The sequence below is a fragment of the Rhineura floridana genome, chromosome 1, assembly GCF_030035675.1.
Source record: "Rhineura floridana isolate rRhiFlo1 chromosome 1, rRhiFlo1.hap2, whole genome shotgun sequence".
NCBI classification, from domain to species: domain Eukaryota; kingdom Metazoa; phylum Chordata; class Lepidosauria; order Squamata; family Rhineuridae; genus Rhineura; species Rhineura floridana.
Window position 1 is genome coordinate 177,385,354 of NC_084480.1, and position 15,531 is coordinate 177,400,884.

Consider the following 15,531-nt stretch of genomic DNA (forward strand, 5'->3'; position numbering starts at 1 on the left):
GTACAGGTCTCTGGGCCAGACAATGGCATGTCAGGCTTTTAACACTGGCATCAAGTCTGGCCAACCCCAAGGTATCATGCTGCCTGCTAATGACAGGGCCAACACTGCACACTCCCATTCCCTTTGTGACAGAAACAGGCTCTGAGGCATGAGCACAGAAAATCTCAGAAAGTCTGCTTGGCTGTTTCCCAGCCTCAGATCATGAGATTCCCCATTCAAGGTGCTGACAACCAAGTTTGCCTCCCAGTAATGCATGAAAAGGCATTAGGGATGGTATGCCCAACAATTTGTCCTCAATAATGCAATTTTCTCATTATTTAGGTCCACCCTGCTCCAGCCGGGTCTAGATAAAGCAGTACTGGGTATCCCCCAGCCCTCAGAGATTGGCCCACCAAGCTATTTTTGGTGGCCCATGACCACCTTTCCTGTGTCTGACATCCTATATGACATCAGGCGAGGGAAGGTCCAAGCTGCGGCTGGAGAGTGTGCTCTCAGTTCTTCCTTTGCAGCTGCAGACTGAAGTTACAACCACCTGACATTATGTTATTTATTTAAAAGCATTTATATACCACTTTATATTTCAAAAATCTCTAAGCAGTGTACAGCTTAAACAAACAATATATCATTAATACATTAAAATAAGAATACAACCTAATGACATCGAGAGGGCAGCCTTGCCTTCCTATCAAAGTGGCCTGCAGAGGACTGAATCTGTCCCTCCAATTCCACCCGAGATAAAGAAATCATGTGAATGTACTGAATGACATGGCTCCTGACTCATGTCAGAGTCTCCAGTTGATTATCTCATTTAATTGTCTTGAAAGTCAATGAAACGTTAAGAATGCAGCATAGTGAGTAACAAAACGAATAGTGTTATTCAGTGCTACTCTGGCAACCTGCTAATCACAGCCTGCTAATTGAGTAGATACATTGACGTTAATGGACAGGGCTAAGTTGGCTTCATTAATTTTAGTGGGTCTACTCTGAATAGAACTTAGATGAATACAACTCAAAATAATGCATACATTTTGACAGTGTAAATATATATAAAAATGGAAAATTGTCTTATTGTGAATTTGTTTACGAGGGAAGCTGGATGATATTCCTCATAGAAATTGCCTGTTCCTTCCAGTAGCAGAGGTCAAGTTCACTAAAGCCTTTTGCCTCCTCTCCTCAGGGAGGAGTCATCCCTCTCACCAGACCTACTGGCAAAGCGGACAACTCTTTGACCCCACACCAACTTTGATGACTAAAATCTAACTGTTAAGAAAATGAACTAAATAGAAAAAGAGATACCAACACAGAACAGAGAAGCACAACCCCCCCAAGTCTTATCCACACCAAAGCAAAACCAATAATCACACATGTGGAAAGGACAGAAAAACCCCTAACCCATAAGCACAGTGGGGGCAGGAGGCGTAACCCACACACCCCTCACATTGCCAGCAGAGGAAGGAGAGGTGGGCAGAATGTCAACCATCATGCACAGTAAATAGAAATTCATGGTAAGACAAATTTCTATTTTTACCTGATGATACATGCCATTCCTCACAGGGAAATAACAGAACAGATGTCAAGACATGGGTGGACTTCCTCCGCCCCTCTCCTCACTGTTATACAACCTTCTGAAGGATCTTGCTAACAAAGACTACAAAATTTGAAATATGTCCCCGATCCAAAAAGGTTGGTGACCCCTGCTCTAGGGGAACCTTCAAACTCCTAACAGACTCATGAGGTAATTATATTAATATATATATTTCAAACTGTAGCTATTTAGAATAGCCAACTGCCCTTGTAAATACTACCAGAATTATGTGTTACAAGGCCTTCCCCTAGAAAAAACCATTTGGAATCCTCATAAAAAAACTCCTGAAATAATTCATATGACTGTGGTCCTCTAAGGGAGCCAGCAGGCTCTTCTGCTGTTGCCCTTTGTTGGAAGTGGGGCAAGAGCAACTCCTGTTTTGTTCTTTTGTTTATGTTCCAGAAGGGAGATAGAGTTAGGGTCCTCAGATGGATAGGCTTGATTACCTTTACCTGTGATGCTCTGACTTCCTTCCTTCTGTTGCTAGACTGATACGTCTTAAGGGAAGTATCTGCCCCTCCTACTTCCGCCCTCTCTTCTCTTCTCTGACACCTTGTCTCTGCTCTCTTTCTCCTAGCCATGAGGGAGTTGTAGTTCAAAAAAGTAACTTTTCCAAGCTCTGAGAGTAATAGATCCCCAAACTGGCGAAGGTGGAGTATACAGAGCTGTCTATTTTGATGAAAGAAAGTGCGCACACTGACCAGAAGGGGCGCCACACCAAACAGATGACAGCAAAATGGAAGAAGAAGCCGAGTTATTCTTCCACCACAGAAGGTATAACAATAATATACCTGCAGAGGAAGTTGAGGAGTCTGAGCCACAAGAGGCAACTGAGCCAGAGCAGGCAACAGAGCCAGAGCAGGCAACAGAGCCAGAGCAGGCAACAGAGCCAGAAGGGGCAGCCAAAGCTCCAGCACCCAGATGCTCTGAACGCACCAACAGAGGTGTACCATGTGATGCCCTTCCCTGGCTCTCCCTGTCAGGTTTCTACCTGCTTGTGGCTACTGCCTTTCACTAGGCACCACCAGGGACTCCACCAGGCCGGACTGTCCTTTTTTATGGTTTCTCTCTCCGCTCTAGCACAGATCTCACTAGATCCCCCTGCTAGGCAGCACCACCAGTCACGTTCTATAACCAATGTTCCCAGAGACCTTGCCTGAGTCTCTCTCTCTATCCGGTTACTTTTGTGACTGCGTGCTTATGCTGTTCCCAACCCCCTTGTATCACTGTAGATAACTCATATAACTCGGGGTTGCTCTGGATACTTGTAATGTTATTATTCTCCTCTTCACCGCTGCCACCATTTGTTACTGTTGCCCTTCAGCCTTGGTAATTACCTTACCCTCCCTTCTGGTCTGTGAAACCCCAGCCAAGGATCAGGCCTTCGGTAAACCAAAATAGTATTTATTAAATAACAGAAATAACAAGATTACTTTTCTAATGGTACTTAAGCATATGGCTTCATCTATTCCTGTGATACTTGACTTCATTAACTAGAACTCCAATTCCCTCTTTCTCCACACTCTCCTAACATCCACCAACTAACACCCACACACCTCCAATCACATTCGCCACCTCCAAACACCTCCCAGATTCAACTGTCATTCTTCCATTTATACTCTCAGCCATTCAAACGCTCAGCCAATCATCCAGCATTCTACTGCTCATCTACTCCCCCCTCCTCTTTCATTCCACTTACCATGTATCTTCTATACAAACAGCACTTACCATATTTACATTAATACAGGAACATCACATACCACCAGACAGATTTGCTTACCTCGTGGGAGATGAACTTCCAGAACCAGAGACCTTGAAAGAGATTGAAGCCTTACCCAAAGATGAAGCTGAAAGGTGGAGGCAAGCAGCCAAGGAAGAGCTGGAATCTCTACACAAAAATAAAACTTGGACACTGACCAAGCTTCCTCAAGAAAGGAAAGCTGCAGGCTACAAGAGGAAATTCAAGAAGAAGCCAAATGCTAAAGAAAAGTTTGTATATCAGTACTGTTACCAAGCCAGATGTGGTGGGAGAAGTGGGATACCTGTGCTGAAAAACCAGCTCACCAACCAAAAGGGACTGGGAAGCAATCAAGGATGCAACAGACTCTTGGAGTCAGAAGGGGTGAGTTCACGCACCAAGCACATAGACGTGAAGCACCTACCTACTGCAGAGGACTACTCAAGATGGAGTATTGTCCAACAGAAGACATGACTGCAGACGCTCTCAAGAAGGTGTTGGGCAAAGTCAGACATTACAAGCTGTGAGACAAGATGAACCTCGTGGGCGGAACCAAACACTAGTCAAGAAGAGGTGTTGGAAGTGGGGCAAGAGCAACTCCTGTTTTGTTCTTTTGTTTATGTTCCAGAAGGGAGATAGAGTTAGGGTCCTCAGATGGATAGGCTCGATTACCTTTACCTGTGATGCTCTGACTTCCTTCCTTCCATTGCTAGACATACGTCTTAAAGGAAGCTTATCTGCCCCTCCTACTTCCGCCCTCTCTTCTCTTCTCCGACTGTCTGGGAGAGAGGAGACACCTTCCTCTCTGCTTTCTCTCTCCTTGCCATGAGGGCAATTCCCACGTCTGGGCATTGCGCCTCCAACTTAGTTAGTTAGTTAGAATTAGGTATGCCTTTCTATGTACTATGTATTTCTATAAATAAAGTAGATTTTCTTAATTTACTAAGTCTCAAATCTCAGTGATCCTGATGCACGGTAAAAGCATGCTTTCTTAGGTAAATGCATGCACACACTGGCACATGCATTTCGGACCGCTGTTATTCCCTGCTTAACTAATTTAGCACCACAACACCCTTGAAAATGATCCCTGGCTTTTCAGGCCTTAGGGAGAGTCAGCTCTCTAAAGGGAAACATTTTGATCCTGATATTCTAGAGGACATACAACACAAAGGGAACACACTGGATGTCCTGATAACCACCATCTGACATACCATATGACCCTTCTATAATGATTACACTACACAAATCCATAGCCCCACTTCTTGTCCTAACCCCCTGGCATTTCGTGATGGGAAAACAAGGAGTAAGGAGAAATCCTGCCACCAACAGTGGCTTCTGACTTTATGAATCACTTCTGAGTGATTAATGCTATCTTCAAAATCTTGATAAGCTCCCTTTGTTCCAGTAGACAAACTCTGGGTAAATGGGTCTAACATTAGCCATCAGGGGAGGAACAAAGGAAAACCAGATGCATAAAAGGCTTGGAAAGAGTCCACTCAGCCTTCCAAACATTATTGAAGAGTTGTGGGGAAAGCACTGTAGGTGGTTTGGCAGGAGCAGAAAAATCTTTTACAGCTGTAGTCAGGGATTGGGACAATTACTGAGGCCCAACAGAATGTTGCTCAGTTAGTTGCAAAATCTGCTTGGCCTTTGCCAATGACGTAGGAAAAAATTCAGATATGAAAATCTTGCTTTGAGAAAGAGCAGCTTGCTTCTCCTCCACTGGAAAGTCATAGCAAAAGCAGTCTAAAACTTCTTACTGGCTGGTTCCACCCAAACTGGAGAAGAACTCCTGGAGGAGCTTAAAAGATCTCACAGAACTGCTGCTTGCGGGAGTTCTGTGGGATCTCCTTTCCTTATAGTACAGTAGGGCCCCGCTAATACGGCGGGTTAGGGACCAGGCCCCTGCCGTAAAGTGGAACCCACTGACTATAATGGGCCGCGTCGTGCGAAAATGTTGTAAAACGCTGTAAAAGCACAAAATCGGCTTTAAAACAGGGAATTTCCCCTAATTGAAAGCGGCCGCATCAGCGGAATGCCGCAAATGGAACGCCGGTAAGTGGGGCCCTACTGTACCTGATTTTAATGTTGCCTCTTCCCCTTATGGATTTGCTAGATGGGGATATTCCTGTGGAAAAAATCCCTTAGCCATCATTGGAAGCAGATTTACTCACACCTCAAGGGGAGAGCAGGAAGACAGGAACTACACAAAGAGACACTAAGAAAAGGCACTAAGCACCAAATTTAGTAGAGAAAAATTAAAGGACCTAACGATGACCAGCCAAAGGCAGAGTCAGCCTGGTGAGATGGGTGACTCCTCCCCCTGGAGAGGAGGCAAAATGCTTCAATGGATTCTGCCTGTTCCTACCAGTAGGAGGCATCATCCCTATAAGGAATGTCACCCATCATCCTCAGGTAAAAAAAAAAATGAAAGTATGTTGTCTTGTTTTATACTACATAAAAATGTACAGTAGAAAATCATATATCCGTTTAAAAAGAAAGCATATTAAATCATTCCAGGCAGTAGTTTGAGTACACTGATAAACAAGATTATACTTCTCCTAAATAAAACATCTGAGAACAAATAATTTATTTTTTAAAAACCACATCTTTTTTGTTGTCCTCAGGAAATACAAAAGGAAGATGTATGAAAAGATGTTCAGTATGCCATAGAGCAGAGATGGGGAACCTATTTCCACCTGAAAGCCAGATTGCAACTTTCCCAATTTTCCAGGGGTCATATCCCAATGATGGATGGGGGGGGGAACCCAGAAGAAAAATGCAGCTATCCCCCTCCCCACTTGTCACAAACAGACAAGCAGCAGATACAAGGCACCCATCACTTGCTCCCCCCCCCTCTCTCTCTCACACACACACCCACACCCACACACACACACACATTACATGCAATCACACCCTCATGCACTTACACAGAGATAGACAAACAGACAGACAGACACACACACACTATCAACACTTCCGACCACACCAATGCTGGGATGGAGGTGGCTGGAAATATCCTTCTGCTTGCTCTTTAGAGCGATTTCAAAAGAGCAGGCAGATGGATTTTATCTCCCTGTCTTAGAACTATAACCCACAATGTTATTTATTTATTTATACCCCAACTTATGGCCAAAAGGCCCTCAAGGCAGCTTACAAGAAAAACACAAATACAGGAATACATCCATAAAACAATACAATTTACAAAATTTAATAACAAATAACATTATTAAAAAACAGCGATTACAAAACTTCCAATGAAAATACAGCATGGTGCAGGCGCCTGGAGCAGCAGAAACATCTCAGGCTACCCCCAACAAAGCTGTGGGTTGGTCTGACACCTTCAAATGAACGTCTAATCAGCTTCCCTGATGGCAAAATACCAGTAAGCTTTACCCAGCACCAGCCAGGAATGTTAAGATCAGAGATAAACCCTCTACCTGATCCTTTAAAGGCAGCATTTCCACATACACTCACCCCAGTACTGGAGTGCAGGCAGGGAGAAATGCTACCTTTCACTGTCAAAGAGCACACAGACATCTTATCTCTTATCTTAACAATGTGGTGCTTAGATTGGATATCTCTTTCACTGCTGCACGCCTGACATCATATGACGTCACCTGTGATTGGCAAGTTTGGGTTTGCCCAATATGGCCTAAACAAAGAAGACTGGTGGGCTTCCTTAGGCTCATGGGCCACAGGTTCCCTACCACTACTATAGGTGATAGCTCTTGTTCAAATCTAATCTACTGCAACTCAATGATTCAAACGATCTGAACAAGATATAAAGTAGGTTATTAACATTTTTCAGGTTTAATGGATTTAATCAAGTCTAGCTCCAAAGCAGACAATATATTACTAATATGAAAGTGTACTGATTAATAATTTGCCTTTGTTCATAACAAACAACATAATGAAGGATTAGGAGGAGAAACATTTAGAGATTATCTTTCATACTTACCCTATAGACGTAATCAAGCAATGGAGCTTTAGAAGAAAGTTGATCTTCAAGACTAGAAGTAAATACAGGCTCCAGCAGCATTTTCACTGGTAAAGTCATACACCAATCCAACAAGCAAAGTAATAACGAAACTATAAACTAAGTAAAAAATACGTAGACTAAATTAGTTCTACTTAGAAAATCTGAAAATCTTGACCCAACAAGACAAAACATATATATAAAATGAGTCCTGCATGCATTCTTCCTTGAGCTGATTAATCTGATCCTGAAGCTGGGGCTGTTGGCATTGTTTATAATATAGATGCATAACAGATAGTATATATTAATTATACTGTGTCTTCGTATATTAAAAGAATCTGGCCCGTATTCATTAAGTTTTTACAGAATGTATAGTAATCAATATTAAAACAGATCCTCAGCATTGGTTTACAGGAGCTATTTAGGAAAACTAGCTTTGAGATTGCATATAATGGGTGAGCAAAAATATATATATATATATTTTTAGCATTATACCCATGGCTTGGAAAAGTTACTTTTTTGAACTATAACTCCCATCAGCGCAATCCAGTGGCCATGCTGGCTGAGGCTGATGGGAGTTGTAGTTCAAAAAAGTAACTTTTCCAAACTCTGATTATACCACATTGTTTCTAAGAACTGTTTTCAGTAGGACTGGTATACTGCTACAGTCTTGTAGGTATAGATCAGCCTTTCCCAACTAGTGGGCCACCAGATGTTGTTGGACCACAATTCCCATCTTTCCTGACCATTGGTAATGCTGACTGAGGCTGATGGGAGTTGTGGTCCAGCAACACCTGGTGGCCCACTAGTTGGGAAAGGCTGGTATAGATCATTTCATTTTGTCTAAAGAAGGCTATTGCAGCATTAATATATTTGATTAGTATAAATCCTTTTTAAAATCAGAACAGATGGTTTATTACTCTTTTAATTAATAATTTGTTTCCAAATTTTAAGCCATTGCCCTTTTAACCCATACAGAAGGCACACCAGGAAGTGGATTGGACTGTGAAAGACCAACCTAAATTGTGTTTCCATTGTTACACATTTGTAGGGCAGTGCAATATTTATTTATTTATTTATTTGATTTTATTCTTTGGAATATATGTCAATGCAGAAGGTTGTTAAAGATGAAACGTGCCTGGCATAATCAGGGTATAGTGAGCACACCTGGATTATATTGATAGCATATTTTGAACTGTGTAGAAGTGTGATATATTCATTTGTTTGCATATGGGCTACATTAACATTTATACAGTATTTGGTTCATGCACTTTACAGTTCCAGAAATTATACAGCAACAAGAAATACCATAGCCAGAATGGATTTTTCACATTCCACCATGTTAAATTGAAAATACCCCCATGCTATTCTGCTGCTTCCTATAAACTAATTTTAAAACAAAATATTACAAAATGTGTAGTCCTGAACTCAGAAACGCCTGCTTTAAGTTTTCATGGTTACACAAAATGTTTAAAGAGAATCCAGAGTCTAAAACAAGAGTAAAAACATCCAGACACTTATTGGACTTTTTTCTGTCAGTGGTCTCATAATTTGTTGAAATGAACTAAAAATGAGCCATGTTGACAAGAACATGGAATCCTATTACTGGTCTTGCCCCATACTCTGACCTTCTCCTTTTGCAGTTTAAAAGTTTTTAAAAAAGGCTGTTTTTTAATTAATTTAAGAAAATCAACACTAAAATCTATGATAAGCGCAGGCATGTTCAGTAAGAACCAACTGTCAGTGTTCTAAAAGCAAGACTAACAGCAGTTTGGCTTGGCTTATCAGGTGGCCACACCCACGCCAGACATTTATTCCACTTTAAACAGTCATGGCTTTCCCCAAAGAATCATGGAAAGTGTAATTTGAGAAGGTTGCTGAGAGTTGTTAGGAGACTCCTATTCCCCTGACAGAGCTCCAGTGGCCAAAGCGGTTTAACAGTCAGCCCCTCTTCTGGGGATTGTAGCTCTGTGAGGGGGAATAGGGTGTCTCCTAACAACTCTCAGCACCCTTCACAAACTACGCTTCCCAGGATTCTTTGAGGTAAACCATGACTGTTTAAAGTGGAATAAATGTCTGGTATGGATGTGACCAGGGACAACTTTGGTTTTAAATTTGGGTGGGAAACTACATGTGTCTGCTGTAGAATAAAAAAGTCGGGGAAATCCCCAAAAATAATGATATTGTTAACAATGTTTACCTTTTGGAAAGGAAAGGGGCTTTTCCTCTGCCCAGTGTCCAACCACCCAATCTCCTCCTTTCCCGTCTCCCCTCCCCTTTCCTCCCTACACTTCCTCCCCTCCTCCTCCACCTCCCTGCCTCTCCCACAGGTCAGATTCACCTATCCTAAGCATGATTGCACAGGAGTAAATCCCACTGAACTCAATAAGCACACAAATGATCAAACCTGCCCTCCCCTCCTATCCTTCCCCTTCCCCCTTCCCCCTCCCGCTCCCCTTCCTCTTCCACCAATCCCCTTCAAATTCTTCCAAGCTACACCAGGAAGTGGATTGGACTGTGAAAGACCAGCCTAAATTGTGTTTCCTTTGTTACAAATTTGTAGGGCAGTGCAATATTTATTTATTTATTTATTATTTTATTTATAACCCACCCTTCCTCCCAGCAGGAGCTCAGAGAGGAGGTCAGGTCCCCTGCTCCCATAGTGCATTTACTACAGCTGCCCAATTTCCCTCTTTTTAAAGTTTGATAGAAATATGTGTTGGCTATACATATGTTCTTTTAAAAAAAAATTAAAACAATTTTATTAAAGAATAATTTACAAACAATTAGAAAAAAGAAAAGAAGAAAAACTTTTTACAAATATACTTCTCAACAGCTTATATATATGAATAACAAAAAGGCATTACTAATAATATATATCCATATATAGCATATTATCAAAATTATAAACACAGTTCCATAGATAGGTCAAAGCAAAGAAAATAGTTTACATGGATACCTATTCTCTTGATACATTTATTCCAAAAAAATATAGGTACGTTCTTAAACGGTTCTTAAAGGGTTTTTGCCTATTTGTGAATATATTTAAGCTTTCGGATACAAGGTATGTTCATGTTAATCCTTATAGTTGTTGGATTTATGATGAAATATAATATTTTAATGAGATAGTTGTTTGTTTTAAAGGATATAAAAAGGTTAATGGTGTACTAATCAGAAGCTGCTAGAAACTTCTTAGGGAAAGATTGATATATAACCTTATAAATTAGTTATAAAGGACAGTTTACCTTACACCTTAACTTTTGGTTTTTTGTGCCTTTGTTTAGTAGTCAAGGAAGAGGCTCTCTGTTTTTATTCAACTGTGAACAAATGTCATCACTATCAGTTAAATTGTTTTGAAAAACTGTTAATCATCTACTTGAGATCTGAAGGAAGAGCAAGTCCACAGTGATTGTTATCTATTCAAGACCAGCTGACTAAGGGCATAATCCAGTGGCTATTTAAGATGAGCTGAGGGGAATTGGTTATGGCAAACCCCCAGCTGAGCCAGCATGGTTCTGGCTCAGCTGGGCTCCACTGGCAGAAGCCTCTCATTCCAGCTCAGTTGTGGCAGAGCCGGGATTCTGCTGCTCAGTCAGGGGTCTACCAAGGAAATCCAGCCTGGTGGAAGGGAAGCTGGTGGAAGGCCCAAAAAAGGGGTGTTCTGGGGGCATTGGAGGAGGGGCCAGGGGCTCATGTTCAGAGGGCTCCTGCAGGTCCTGATCCAGGCTAAAGTTACAACAAGAACAAGGCCAGTCTACGAAAATAATTACAATGGAAATAAATAGAGAGCACGTACTCCCTGGTAGGGGTATTCATGAGAGCCAGCTTTTACTTTCCAGTCCCTGTGTGCTGAGCCCATGTTTAGCTGTGCCGGAGGCTCCTGAATGGCAATTAGATACTGCAGACATTCCCACCGGCTTCTCTTCCATCAGCTTCCCAGATTTGTTTTATAAGGTTTGCTTTATAAGGCTATGGCTGTGTAGCCACAGATCTTAGACCGGATTTTTTCAGCCTGGTAAATACACAGCATATTTTTCCCATACCTCAACCTGCTACTAGAGCAGGGGGGCATTAGTTCAGTCGTAAAAAACCACAATATCAAGACCCAGCCATTTACAGTTTAAAAATTACATACCTTTTTATCACTTTCTACAGAGGAATACTCTGCACTAGGCAACAGAAATGCAATTGTGGCCACAAGGATCTGCATAAAACCAATTTCAGAATGATAAATTTACAGAAAAGTTTTGTTTCCTAAAATCAGTGTAGATGCAGCTCTCCAAAGTTCCAGTAAAATTTAGATGCCTACTTTGCAAAGGTACACCCATTATCTCCATAAATAATGTGTCCCATTCACCTTTCCACCCACCTCTCCTGTTCTTGAGAAAAGGGGAAAAAAACTAAATTTTACAACTAGAAGCATGCACACAAATTAAGCACACATCATGCAAATCTGCATAAACTCTGCATAATTCACTCTAAAAGAATTTGACTTCTGACGCAAGGATTTGTGATTTAAATCCAGTTTATCAATTCACTATACTATCAGCCAACTGAGCTAATACCAACAAAGTAAAGCACATAAACTGCATTTGTAGTTGTATTCTAAGTATGTTTTTAGGTTTGTATTTCACTCTGAACTCTGAACAAGATATTAAATTTCAGTGAATAATTAAGCATAGCATACCAGCTACCAATTTATCACACACAAATGTTTTAAGAGGTAAACATACTTCAATAATTTTTCTGGGTAGAGAAGATGTGTATTTCTGAAGTTTTTCCCAGTAGGACGTCAGCAACTGAAAGACATCACAGGCTTCCTGTGCTATCCGTTTGTTACAAAACTGTGAAAGAGAACACAAAAGTCATTAATGAATAAACAAAAGGCAGTATGAACAAATTGGAAATATTTCTGATACTGTACATAGTTACTACAGATTTCTTTTTTCAGTTAGCCCCATTTACAGAATCTCTCCAAAGTGGGTGAATGCATAGTAGAGGAGCACGCTCATATCTATCTGCCTCACGCTTATGTTGGGAATAATATTATTAGAAGTATTTATATGTTGCTTTAAATTGATGTATCTAAGCAGTGTACAGTAAAATCAATACATGAAAATACAAACAACAAGTCTCAATTACAGCAATACATATGGATATATGACATCATTTTACACTGATATATAATGCAAGTACAATCCACCCTTAGAAGACATGTGAGAGTCTGTGTGAATAAGAACAAAGCCTGTACACATTGGGTTCCATGTACAGTCTCCACTAAACATTACCACCAATTTAAATTATTGGCTTTGGTGATATGGAGGCAGGCCTTTTCACAGGTGGCACCAGTGTTGTGAAATATGCTCTTTGCTGAAAAATGCCATAAACATTGGCATTATGTTGGCTTTTGAAGATGCACCTATTTATATAGGCATTCCCTTGATCACTTGACTTAAGCCTCCTGTTTTAATTACTATGTTATAATTAGAGGCCATTTTATTGCATATTTTAATAATGGATGTTTATATTTTATTGAGTATTTTTTATTATGGATGTTTATATTTAATGCTTCTATTAATGGTTTTTATACTTGTAAAACACTTGGAAGCAGTCCTGCAGCCAGCCTTCCTTGTTAGGTGGGACAGCCACATTTCTAGGGGCATAGGGGTGGAGATGCATAGCCCCAACCAATTTCCTCCCCTCACTGGTGGAGAGGATGTGAGGGCCAGGCCAGGGGAAGGGAAAGGCAGTGACCTTCCCTGTCACTCCTTGTCCATCAAGCATGTGTGTTAACTTACATGAATGGAGTTTAATCTGTTGAATTTTCTCACTGTTTTTTGAGAGATCCTTATACAGAACTACTTTGGTAAGACAGCGAGCTCCTGAGCTTGGCTTTGATGCTGCATTAGGTATCTCAGTTTTAGATTCCATCTGAAAATCAAACTTGTCCATACTACAAGTTTAGAGAAGGGCACAGAGAAAATAAATACTATAGGGACCCTCCTTGAGAGCCCCTCCTTTTTGTCTTGTTCCTGGCCTTTTGATTTTCAAGGGAAACTTTTGAACTGGCTGCTATATAAAAAAAAAATTAAGCAATTGGAAGCTAATTGTGGAAAGCAATTGGATTTTTTTAAATTGGTTGCTAGGTTGTTTTTTCTGTCCAGAAACCCTGAAAAGGTCTCATGCTGAACTGCACACATTGGGAAAATCAGAAATTAAGCCTGAGTTACACCCTAGGTGTCCAGCTAGCTAACTAGTGTACACAGCAATATTTCTATTCCTCTACTGCTGTTTCCATCTTTTGCCATCAAGTAATCAAGAAAAACAAGGAAAAAAATAGCCACTATGATTGTGAGTATAGAGAGCGCTTTAAAAGAGTAAAGGTAGCCATTTTTTCAGATCACTTTATCTCTTTATTTCACTCTTTAGCAATTAGCACCCAATCCTGCTCTACTCATTATAATAACTGCAGAATAAGCAAACTCTTACTTCTTACTGCATGCAAACAAACACACCTCTTTATTCCTGGCTGGGTAGACAGTAAAACTGAAACTGAAAAGCAGAGCAAAGGAAAGTCCAAGGAGTGGAGGGTAACCCTAGCCCATAATACAATGTTCTAATATTTAACTCTTCAAGAGTCATGTTACTATACAGCCTCCCCCCCCCAGGTTCACTCAAGTAATTATAGGGTGTTTGTGAGCATGAAAAATGCACCCTCAGTCAGGGAAAGTTTTGAGTGAGTAGACCTTTTGAGGTTCTTCTAGATGAGGCTTTTGTTGTGCACTTGCCCTGCCTTATTCACTGAATTTGTCAGAGGGTCCTATTCTTAAACTGCTCCTGTTCTTAAAACAAGCTATCAGTCTTTAAATGGACGTTGTCATTGTCTGTCATGGTCACAAATAAAAAAGAAGACAATTCCCCCACAAAATCCTAAGAGGGGTGAAGCCGCCATCCCTCCCCCCAGCTACAGGCCAGCTTGGAAGCCTATTTTGACATTAAGTGGTGTATATACATGTGTGTATAATTCCAGACTCCATCTGCTTAACTCCATGACTGGAGTCACTTGAGGTGGGAGCCTTTTGTGTCTCTCATGTGCTTGAAATAAAAAAAAAGATTGTTAAGCACTCTCAAACACTTAAGCACAGCAAAATGTAAGAACACAGCAAATTTTCTAATTTGCAGTGTTTCAAAATGTGCATAATAGATTGAATGTGAGAATCTTCCAAACGACTTAATAAAATATTCTTAAGTATTTTAAACACTCTGGTTGCAGTTAAACCTGACAACTGCATACAGTCAAGCCACACAAACCCGTGTCATATTGGTACCTTTAGTGTCACACCTAAAACATTTATTGCATCCTTTACTTGGGGATGGTTTGAATATTGCTCTAGTTCTTCACATATCCAAATACCAAGACAGCAAAGAGCTAAACACCTTCAAAAACAAGAAAAATGTAATTTAGTAAGCCATAATATCCATGTTATTTTTCAGTTCTATAAACAATTGGATTGTAAATAGGCAGCAATGCACAGGGATTTAGGTTGTTGCTATATTAAGGGACAATTTTATGTCAGTGCTAGATCCTAAATCCAGCTACAGTAATGCCTCAGTTAACAAATCCTCCAGGAAGGAAGCTCCTTTTAAGGAAGGCTTTTTAAAGGTGAAACTGACTAGCTTTGTTTTGCTATGGATAAAAGTTCAAGCCTGTGCCTTTGCTTTAAGGTGAAACTGAGCAGCTGGTGTCTTTACTTGCTATCAATAAACTGAGGAGCCTGTGCCTTTGCTTTGCTAGGGTGAAACTGACAAGCCTGTGTGTTTGCTTTGCATTTAATTAGATCTCTTGCTTTCTCCCAGGGCCGGGGAGGGAAGGATCCAATACAATTCAGAGGAGAAGGGAGGGGGAAGGAGAGGGAGGGGATAGGTGTGTGCCAGGTAGGCACCCTTTAAAGCCCCTGTTGAAGTTGCCCCCACCATCTATGAGCGGGTGTAGGAGCCTATCCCTGTTCTTTCCATGTTATTCCTACCTCTGGTACAGAAGCTTCTACTAAAGAAGTAATGTCCAGGAACGTGTCTACTTTGTTAACTGAGGTACTACTGTATGATTCTGGCACAGCAGCTCCTCTTGGTCTTGTTGTGCCAATGCTTCCCATGCTGCTGTTGCTGCTGCACCCACATTAATGAAGGCAGTATCTCTTTGTGATCCATTCCATGGAATCAAGAGGCATT

The 15,531-nt window shown here is 40.9% G+C and overlaps 1 protein-coding gene across 5 annotated transcripts in view; it reads right to left on the minus strand.

The window, feature by feature from the left end:
• RALGAPA2 (Ral GTPase activating protein catalytic subunit alpha 2) overlaps positions 1 to 15,531 on the minus strand; it is a 299,150-nt gene that overhangs the window by 132,544 nt on the left and 151,075 nt on the right. For all 5 annotated transcript variants that reach the window (XM_061587941.1, XM_061587904.1, XM_061587913.1 and 2 more), the window contains 4 exons: positions 14,631 to 14,739; positions 12,036 to 12,146; positions 11,438 to 11,506; positions 7,285 to 7,422 (listed from right to left, as the gene is read on the minus strand). In XM_061587941.1, the coding sequence (XP_061443925.1) occupies positions 7,285 to 7,422; positions 11,438 to 11,506; positions 12,036 to 12,146; positions 14,631 to 14,739 (427 nt within the window). The remainder of the gene's footprint in view (positions 1 to 7,284; positions 7,423 to 11,437; positions 11,507 to 12,035; positions 12,147 to 14,630; positions 14,740 to 15,531) is intronic.